Source organism: Patella vulgata, chromosome 5, assembly GCF_932274485.2.
Source record: "Patella vulgata chromosome 5, xgPatVulg1.2, whole genome shotgun sequence".
NCBI lineage: Eukaryota > Metazoa > Mollusca > Gastropoda > Patellidae > Patella > Patella vulgata.
Genome location: NC_065883.2, coordinates 18,368,469 through 18,379,491, shown reverse-complemented (window position 1 = coordinate 18,379,491; position 11,023 = coordinate 18,368,469). Strand labels below are relative to the sequence as shown.

The following is an 11,023-nucleotide window of genomic DNA, read 5'->3' as shown; positions in this document are numbered from 1 at the left end:
GTGTTATTTTGAGTGTATTTGGCTTGTTATGTTTGGTCGGGACAATAATCGACTTAGGTCAAGAGAGGTACGCCCTTCGATTGAAAAACAAAACGATTGCCAGCAAGGCAGTAATATTATTAAATGGTAAAAAGGATATTGTCTTAAAGGACAAAGATGCTGAAAAAAATCCCAGCGATAATAAAGCAACTAACTTCAATACAACAGTTATTGAAAATGGTGGCAATGACGGCGGCCTTAAAAAAGAAGTAGAAATCAATGGAAAAGCGAATCCTGACACTACTGTCATCATTTCTGCAGATATAATAAGCAGCGACAATAGTGTACAGGAAACAAAAGTACTTGGACCATCGAAAGATACACCGACACAACCTAAACCGAGTGCTAAGAGTAAGTCATTAATTGCTAAGGATGCATTCATTATACAAGAGCTAATTCTGTCTATATCAGGTCTTTTATTAAAATGGATAATCGAGAGTTTGTTTATTATCGTAGCAATGGTACTCGACAATCGAGACTACGCTACATCTTGTCAAAATTTCAAACACTCATAACTTCGCTCAGAATAAAGTAATTTGACTGAAATTTTCAATCTTTTAATATATTGAACTTCTGTAGCTCTTTATCTTTGATAATGCATCTTCCAAAATCTACAGAAAACAATAGTAAATTTTATTTCCCAGTTATTCCTACACTTCAGGCAGCAGGTTGAATATTTTTGGTAGTTCACAAAAACAAATACACAAAACCAACATGCAAGAGCTAATTTATGTTTAAATTTGTCTAAATTACTTCTTAATCAGTATGTGAAAGTAATGTTGTTGTTTTTGTTTTCAGAAAATGGTTTATGTGTGCAGATGCTACTAACTTTTTCAATTTATCGGAATGGCAAGAGAATTCTGGATTGTTCGGCACCGTCCGGGACATTAACATGTTTACATGGTATTAGGGTTTTAAGTATGTGTTGGGTTATATTAAGCCATTTTCTAGAATTACTGGGCGGTGTGGCGGGTAAGTTATCTACTTAATAATTCTTACTACGACGATAGTGCATACAAAAATGGCGGTTATGTTACGTAATATTGTGGTAATATACAGCCATATTACACGCACCTATGGCACAAAACTGGCAGTTATGTTAAGTAATATTTTGGTGATATACATCCATATTAAAGGACAATATTGGTGCCAGTAATTATCACATATGTGATAGAACTGGTTAATCACTTTCCAAATATTATTTTATCACAGAGATCATTGCTACGATAGATGAGTAATCAATGTTTCAACAATAGGAAGTGACAAACGCAAAAGGAAAACACGAGTTATCCTTTTATATAACTGGCTGAAGTGACGGGTGATAACAGATACATGGGCGAATTTCTGCTCACTAATAATTCCTTCGAAGACCAAAAGTTGTTGTATGGGACTGTGAAAGGATATCTGACAATTCATTAACAAAATTGACTCTCAATAGATAAGAGAACATGAAAGAAAAATAGAAAAAGTCCGTGCATTACCATGTTTTTATAAGTATAGCATGAATAAAAACCCGTGAATGTACGGACTGTTTCTATTTTTCTCGTGTTCTCTTACCTAATGACATGCAATTACTTTTTTGAATTGTCAGGTATACTCTTACAGTCTCATATAACAACTTTTGTTCTTCGAAGGAATTTTTAGTGAGCAGAAATTCGCCCATGTATCTGTTATCACCCGTCACTTCAGCCAGTTATATAGAGAGATAACTCGTGTTTTCCTTTTGCGTTCGTCACTTCCTACGTTCGAAACATTGATTATTCATCTATCGCAGCAATGATCTCTGTGATAAAATAATATTTGGAACGTGTTTAACCAGTTCTATCACATATGTGATAATGACTGGCACCAATATTGTCCTTTAAATACCTCTATTGCACAAAAATGGCGGTTATGTTACGTAATATTTTGGTGATATACAGTCATAATACACGCACCTATTGCACAAAAATGGCGGTTATATTACCCAATATTATGGTGATATCCAGTCATATTTTAATATTACACCTATTGCACTAAAAACAAGTTAACTTTATAGACTAGTTGCGTCTTGTATTTCCAAAATCTTCAAACGATGCTACAAACGAGAACAAGTATAAAAGCTGTTTTAATTTCATTTTTATTTCAGAGAATAAGAAAGACTATCTGAGTAGAATGCAAACGTTTGGCTTTCAATTCATAATAAATGGAACCCTTTCTGTTGATACTTTCTTTGTCCTAAGGTAACTTCCAAATGTATTGTTTCTATTTTATAATAAGTATACTATAGACTTTGTCATTTTTATTTTACAATTATACGTCATCATGTATGTCATTTCAACAACTAGGTTTCTATATAGTAGGGTGACATATCTTGACACTCCTTCGCTATGTTCGACTGTAACAATAGATGCAGCATTTGATTCTCTCATTTGATATAAAAATCAACCATCAACATATCTTTAAAACCGGAAATATGGGTGTGGGACATTATGCACTGACCTCTTTGGCAACCTCACAATCTGTTTCACAACGCTAATGCGGAAGTCTTCTTTTTACTCTGTGCAAGATGACTGACGTTTAAGTTCACGCGCAGTATAGGTCTACGAATTGGTGACGTTTACTCATTTTACGTCTTCGCGTACTATTTTATGTACCATTTACACTAATTAGGAAATATTTTTATTTAGATATGCTTCCATAAACTTTTTTTGAAAAATTTAAAAAAAAAATTTAAATTTAATTTGCGGAAGGAAAAAAAAGGTTAATACTGAGAGCTAATTAACTCGCTCAGATGTCTTTCCTATCAGTGATAGTAGCGGTTAAGCGATTATTTACTGCTGATTAGTTTGGCAATCTCAGTTTACCCAGATAGGGCGAACACTATTGTTGGTTTTTAACAATATCCCTGGTATACGTAACCTTAATTACTACATAACAGTCTAATCAAAATGAGACTTTTGCACTGTTTTGTAGTAAAACATTTTAGAAGTAGAACGGAGCGAACTTGATATCTGAATTTGATCTGATTCGTTGCATAGTCAACTTGTTTCATTCTTGACTTATAGCGGGTTGTTGGTGGCTTACCTTTTCCTTCGAGATTGTAGTAGAATGGGTGGCAAGGTGACAGGAAAACAGATGGGTTTATATTATTTTCACCGATATTGGAGGTAGGTAGCTTAGATTCATTTTATCTATATTAATACAATAATTGATGGATGTTTGTTTATATTATTAGCAACTACCTACGCCGTCATCGTGGTTGCCCCAGAGAAGTAATTAAAAGACATGTAATCGAATTGGCTCATGAACTTCAACAATCAAACAGTTCAAAGTTGATTGCAGATTTTTTTTCTGGGCAAAGAATACTACAAGAGATTGCTAACCAACTGTTAATATGGTGCTTAGTCTCGATTATCTACTAACACGAGAGTGAAAACTATATAATTACCCCGGACAAGAAATAATACGAGATATTGCTAACTAGGGTACTTAGAATGGATTATCTAGTAACATGGCAGTAAAAGCTCTATCATTACCAAGAGTAATCCACGAAGTAGTTGACTGAAACTTTAACATTAAGTTTATGAACTCTGCTTTTCCCATATATATTTAGGTTAACGCCATTATACGCCCTTGTGCTTCTGTTCTATGCACATCTGGCAAAATATTTAATAGATGGACCTATGGTACCAGGTACCGCTGATGAAGATGCACAAAACTGTAAAGACAATTGGTGGACTAATCTTTTGTATATAAATAATTTATATAAATCTGAGCGAAACGCAATGGTGAGTACTGATGTTTATCGTTATCGGTGAACTATGTTTTACTGCCAGAGCAAACAATGGCAATGTTCTATCATTGGCTTTATACAACTTCTCGCTCAATTTCCTTATACATGTTGGCATTAGCATCCTATAATTTCCATCCGACTTCTATTTCGCCCACACCCCCAATTTCCAGTTCGATTTTACTACAGTTGTATTAAACAATTTTCATTCCAAATCTCCCAAAAATAATCCTGGAATTACACAACTCAACTTTTAATATGACGTCCCTACAAGCCCCCATTGGCATTATACAATTTTCATTACGACTTCCCTAAACAACCACGTGCAATATTTATTTTTCGATGCGACTTTTCTACAAACCGCTACTAGCATTGTACGACTACCCGCCCGGCTTCCCAATAAGTTACCTTTGGCGTCTAAATTGAACAATTTACTGCAAGTGGAAAATGGTATTCACACAGCATATCTGTGTATTCTATTTTATTGACCGAGAATTAGGATTGGCGTTAAAACAAGGAGTCACGGATATTCTCGCCAAATTGTTTCTAGCATTCCAGTATATATCTGTTATGTGGTGGAATAAACCAGACGTCAACTCTTAGTCCAAACTTAAAGAATTCCTATTTAAAACACAAAGCTAATCTTAATCCGAAAATTCTCTATTTTGGTTATAACATAATAACAAACAGTAATGCATCTATACAACAACAACTGAATTATTTTATAGTGTATGAGATGGTCGTGGTACCTAGCAAATGATATGCAGTTTTACATCATCGGTCCACTGGCATTAATACCGTTAGCATTAGGGTTAGTTTTTAAATTTATACATTTAATATTGACACTGTATATTTCAACACCATTTTGCTTTGAAACACAAACATATTAAATTCAATAGCCAAAATCCTCTGACGGATGAAATTTTAACTGTAATGATCATATTTTTTTCGAGAGCTGCTTATATACTTTTATCTACCTTTTTATGCACAGTTAGATTTAATGTCTTCTTTAAACTTAATGAAGAATATTTCAATCCATCCAAAATAAACTGCATATTTGAATATAATTGAGAGGATTTCAATTAAATTTCTACATGCCATAATAACTTTTTGTTTCGTCTTAATTATCAATCCGACATTTAATCCACAAAAACTGTTTATTTACAGCCATCGTGTGGTTGGTTTTGTAATATTAGCAATTTTGCTAGCAATACAATATATTACAACTGGTTATACAGCGTGGGATATACATTTCAAGGGAATATTTCAGTAAGAAAAAACATTATTTACAATTAAATGTATGTAGAATTAATTAATTCTCCTGCATTTTGGACTCTTGATTGGAGGAATAATTAGATCTGAAACTATGATATTTTTAATGACTCAATGAACAATACAGGAGGGCCACACTACAAGCAAAAAAACCCGGTAAGACAAACTTGCGGACAAGACACACAAATTGCAAGCAATAAACAACAAATGGACCAGGTGGATAATGGCCGTAAGCGTCCACAGCGCTGTAATGATACAGGACTTCACTCAAAATGTAAAACAGACTTAGAAACCCCCCAGAAAAAACTGTATTTGCAATATACTCAAATTACCCAATAATCCCACAATAATTTAACAATAGTTATTTATAACATAGCGTTAACTATTGAGTCTGTCATTGATCTGTTAGCGTGGGTATTACTCATATTTGTCATCTTGCAAGTGTACTAGATAATGCAGGGGACTTTAAACTTAATGGATTGTCCGAAGCTTTCCGTATTAGTATCTGGAAAGATACCCTTTGATTAACATATACCCCCCCCCCCCCAATTTTTTAAGATCCAGATCCTGAAAGCATTGTTCTCTGTGACAAACGTATTTTCCCATATTTATTTTCTTTATCCACAGGCGGACTGCATCAGGGATGTCTTTTAATGCCGATTACTTTAATATAGTTTATGTTAAACCTTACACCAGGGTCGGTGTGTATGCTATTGGTTTAGCCCTTGGCTACCTCATTCACAAGAAAAAGGGGAAAAAGCTGTCGAAGGTAAAATATGGAGCGTGCGCTAAAAAAAAAATTCTCTAATTGTTGTATATACCACCCCCTTGTTGTATATACCACCCCGATAAAGTATTCTTTTGGGTTTCCCAAATATTTGTGAAATATACACTGAGGATAAAACAATATTGTCATTTATAACAATCTATGTTGAAAACGTTCCAAATATTTGTGAAATATACACTGAGGATAAAACAATATTGTCATTTATAACAATCTATGTTGAAAACGTTCCAAATCAAAGAGGAATTGAAACATATCATTAATGGGGTAGTCAACCAAATCGTCATCCGAATACCCCAAACACTAACATATTTTTATTGGTATTCTAATAGTATTTGCATCCTTAGTAGGTTAGACTTTTATAGTCCAGGAACTGGGTCCCACGCGCTACTCGTCTTTCTGTCCTCTTTCTTATTTTTTGGGCGAGGCTCGTCGAAAGAAGTCTAAGGCTCCGTCAAATCAAGTACGATGACATGATTCTTGACATGTTTGTTCCTTGTACTATTGTGAATCGGTTGACAAAATTACATTTTTGATACACGGTCCCAATTCCACGATGGCAGCGATAATGTCATACTCAGTTCCTTGTCCATAGTACGCTCGTACTTTTTAAAACTAAAATTCCTGTTTTCTATGACGACATATTGTCCGTATTCTCGTAGAGCTCTTCTTGTGCATGCAATGCAAAATCAAATTAAAATGTTGGTATTTTGTTTCAGGTATTTGTATTCAGTGGTTCTGTCATTGCGGGTGTTCTAGGTCTTTTAGCAACATATATCACATATGATTGTTATAGAAAGAATGGTCATGCTTGGTCTGAAGACACATTTATAGCTCAAGAGACGCTTTATCGACCAGCGTTTGCCCTGGCATTATCATGGATGATCCTTCTATGTGTGAACGGATATGGAGGTAATGGAGCTTGATTAAAATATTAGATAACAACTATTTATATCTTAACTATCTATATCTTTACAAAATTTACTAGAATTCTCTGACAGAATAATAACAAATGGTCTAAAGGATTGAAACAGAGCAGATAGTTTGGGTTCCCTTATCAAGTCATACACTCTTTCCCTTTAAAACTACAACTTGACGTGTATCTTAAAGCCCCCCTACCCAGTCGTACATTCCTAGAATATCTATATTGACGTTGTAAGAACCAGCCCGTCACAACTCTTCGTTCGTTGGCCCTGTTCAGTTTGTTTGTGACGACATATAAAATTGTCATTAATCAGACGATAGCAATGTAATTATATGTTGTAAGGACACATATCATTTTTAAATGGAATCGGAACTCGATAATTTGGGTCTTTTATCCATTGTTTGTGTACACATCATAGTCTTTGGTGGTTTTCAAGAAGTTCCTCGAATACTGATGTACAGGTCACTGTTTGTATTTTCGATTATTTTGCGTGTTTAGCGTTATTTTGAATATGATATATAAATTCAGTCACCTTTATTTTCATGTTGATCGTGATGGATATGTTTCATATTTTAATTAAATTATTTATTTATTTTAATTTCCAGGTTTCGTCAACACTATTTTATCGTGGAATGCTTGGATACCATTATCTAGATTAACATACGCAGCTTATTTAATTCATCTGATAATATTAACTAGTGAAATAGGAAGTATTAGATCTTTACCGTATGCAGATATGTATTATATTGTAAGTATAACTCATCGAAATCAATGGGGCTACAGCATTATTTGGTGGGTCAGCTCATCTAAACCCATCATTTATCCACCCTGATACAGCTACCTGTAGGGTTCCATTCCCTGTTGCCCTTCTCGAGAAGGAAACCCTTTTAAGAGTGTATGTCAAATTTGAGATGCTGCTACGTGAATGTATTCCATGAAATTGATGGCGAGTATCGTGTACGGAGCAGCGGGTGTGTATTTTTACTAGAACTACTAAGTCCACTTCACATGAAATGAAGACGGACATAATGGGCTATCAATGAAATTTTGCCCGGACAGCGGCACTACAGCCTTCTCTTATATCGATTTCAACTGTCAATGTATCGTTTACGTGCACGCCATTGTGTACACGGGACCTCGGCTTTTTGACCCATCCGAACGACTATAAGCTGTCCCTTGTCAAGGCCTCTGTCCTACACCGCTGACAAGAGGGAACCACGCCGGAAAAGCCCGATGAACTTTCGCTGCCAACACAACGATCGAACACCGGACCGCCAGGTTAGCAAGCCAAAGTCCTACCCACTGAGCCAATTAAGGAGTTTACAATGTAATGAATAAATGAATGAAATGGGGGTTTAACGCCCTACTTTTACGTGCACGCCAATGTGTACAAGGGGCCTCGGTTTGTCGTCCCATCTGATCAATTAGTTACTGTCCTTGCCAGGCCCTCCGTCCTACACCACTGAAAGGGGAAACCACAAAATACAGTTTTCTTACGGCATTTTAAAGGATATTCTTCTGATCAATTCATCCATTTTGTTTTGTTGTCTTTTCAGATAAATGGTTATATTGGAGTGGTAGCAGTGACGTATGCTGTTAGTTTTATTGCTTCTGTGATATATGAGGCCCCATGTTTAGGCTTGGAAAAGATATTCATAAAGAAATAGACTGTGGCAAAAATGACTAAAAGTGGTGTTTGACCACTAATTGTTACTGACTTTCATGAATGTACTTTGTGATACCATATAGATAAATTCATTCTCTATTTTTTGAAGATCGGTTTCTGTTAATTTTGTGGTCTAGAATTGAAGGACTAGTAATGGTTTTCAGGCGGCAGGATAAGGAAGTAAACAGATGGTGTACAGGGAAATTCCCTGTGATAAAAATAACATTCTGTATTCCCTTTGATTAATACAACCAACAAAAGCACGCATAAAATATATACAAAAAGCGGCAATGCAGAAAACGAAGTTGGACACGGACTTACAGATGGATCGCAGCGTCATGAACATTATTACAGCGCACTGAAGGTCAAAAATATCTGTATTATTAATGAATCGAAGGGTTTTATTTTTAACTGATAATAAAGTAGTTCTTGTTAACAGCACTGAACCTTCTCATATTACTATTACATTAAACATATTAATATGCAGCAAGTTTTACATAATGTAACTTCATCAACATTTTTACAGAGCGAGGTACAAGGTCGGACGAATATTTTGCAGGCGTTTTTGGAGTTCCAAGTTCATATACCAAGAATATAATTGCAAATGGTTTACGCTTAAAGGAGCTAAATCGCTATTCTTTTGGACCTAGAAATCGACATAAATGGGTCGCAACGCATATAGTAATGTGTATGTAAACTGATTTACATTCAATCGTTTCTGTTTATACTGTAATTTCTAATCAGTTATGTTCAGCGAAATACGCGGAACCTCGATCATCAAGTCTATTCATACAAATGGCACTCAAAAGCATTCTGGCACGCATTCCTGTCCCAATTATAAATTTTTCATTTTGTCTTAAAGGGACCTCTGTACGTATGAAATGTAAGCGCCAAAATATAGAGGAATGGCGCATTTACCTTGTCTAAAAATTTTAGCTAAAAATATTGAGTCGTTTGGATATGATAACGAAAGGAAAATTTCACCTACACGTTTTTTTTTATAAAATAAAAGTTTTGTTCTATCCACACAACATATAATACAGCTTGGGACACCAGTCTCCATTTCCAGATGAAGACTGGCGGGTTTATGTTTTCCAAAAATGTATTGCGTATATTGAGTTAGTTGCTCGGCCCTTAGGTAGATGATTTTAAGGGCTTTTAGCACAAAATTAACCAGTTTTATTCTCCAAAATATAATCGAGATTGGCCCTTTAAATATTGGATATCAGAAACCCAGCTTTTCTCGGAAAGATAACATCAATAATGTTAATTTAAATTGACCAATATGTCGTGTGTGCAATGTCGAAGACAGTTGATGATATCAAGTTAAAGATTTGGCTTTCAGCATACACGCAATGTTTTATCTACTTAGCAATGACCATATGGTTTAATCCTTTCACAGCCAGGGGAATAACAATACAAATAGACAAGTATCAAACTTCGATCGTTAAATTGAGAGAGAGAGAGGGAGCGAGAGAGAGAGAGAGAGAGAGAGAGAGGGTATGTCATTTCGGGACTAACATATGATTCAATATGAGTGAGAGGGAGAGAGAGAGGGGTTGGGCAACGACACAAACTATGATTCCATTTTATTTCAATAATTCGCTTGTGCGTAGGGATCTTTAAATGTGGTAGGAAACCGGAGGATTGATTCGGCACCATACATTTGGTTGGTGAGAAGCAAAATCTCCACCTCTTACCGCAGGTTTCACATATTTGTAATAATCTCTGAAAATTATTGTCTGATGACACCGGTGACATCAACAGACCGTATGGAGCAACATACCTTGGCAGGAGTAATGCACCAAAGCTACTATTACCCCGATCACATAACACAACAGAGGATTTCTACGTGCACTGGGTGCTTCTTCCCATCCAAAAGCTACTAAACAAAAAGTTCCCAACCAAACTACAGCAATTAAATCTCTTACGTGCACTACTAATTTCTACATGGCGTAACGCTGACAAGTTCGTGTAGGTAGCCACACAGCCATCACCAAGGGATCTTTTACGTTCACTACCACTTTGTACGCCCCCGGACAATTTGTCCATACAGTATACGCACCACACAAACTCCGTTGATCCGATCAGGGTCTTTAAAGCATATTTTCTAAGAAAGTCAAAGCATAATTATGTATATATCTATTACTTAATAGGTTGTCAAATCATATGAATCATTCTAGTACTTAAAAAAACAATCAGATATAAAATGGAAATAATTTCTACTCGCCGACGGTATTTTGAAATTGTATCATTTCTTTTCACTCGGTAACGAAGTCTACACAATGGAAGAAAGAGTTATTTTGGTTGTCATGGTCCGTGGTTAATAGATAAGGATATTAATGTCTGGTTCAGCGAGACCTTTCAAACCTGCACACGTGATAATAACACCTTAAAAGTCAACGTTAGATTTAAAAAGAAAATGAAATATTTGCTAATTTCTCAACTGACACAAGTGAATTATAGGATTTTGGATTATTTCTTAACAAGATGGGGGTGTTAGGCAAGAAGCGTAGTGTGCCGCAATCAGTCTTAGTGTCTTGTTATTCGAGTCTAAATAGTCAA

General features: G+C 35.5%; 1 protein-coding gene across 1 annotated transcript; it reads left to right on the top strand.

Moving 5' to 3' along the window:
* The first annotated feature begins 5,716 nt into the window (after positions 1–5,716).
* On the top strand, positions 5,717–8,903 carry LOC126821570 (nose resistant to fluoxetine protein 6). The gene is made up of 4 exons (XM_056100941.1): positions 5,717–5,852; positions 6,587–6,626; positions 7,398–7,540; positions 8,898–8,903. Exons 1-4 carry the CDS (start codon positions 5,727–5,729, stop codon positions 8,901–8,903), a joined length of 315 nt encoding a protein of 104 aa, XP_055956916.1. The 5' UTR covers positions 5,717–5,726.
* Positions 8,904–11,023: the final 2,120 nt, after the last annotated feature.

Bases quoted from the DNA above. Each gene is read 5' to 3' on its own strand.
- LOC126821570 (XM_056100941.1), top strand. From the start codon at position 5,727: ATGTCTTTTAATGCCGATTACTTTAATATAGTTTATGTTAAACCTTAC. The intron at 5,853-6,586 runs GTAAAATATGGA...ATTTTGTTTCAG, and splicing joins AGGGGAAAAAGCTGTCGAAG to GTATTTGTATTCAGTGGTTC. The intron at 6,627-7,397 runs GTCTTTTAGCAA...TTTAATTTCCAG, and splicing joins TGTCATTGCGGGTGTTCTAG to GTTTCGTCAACACTATTTTA.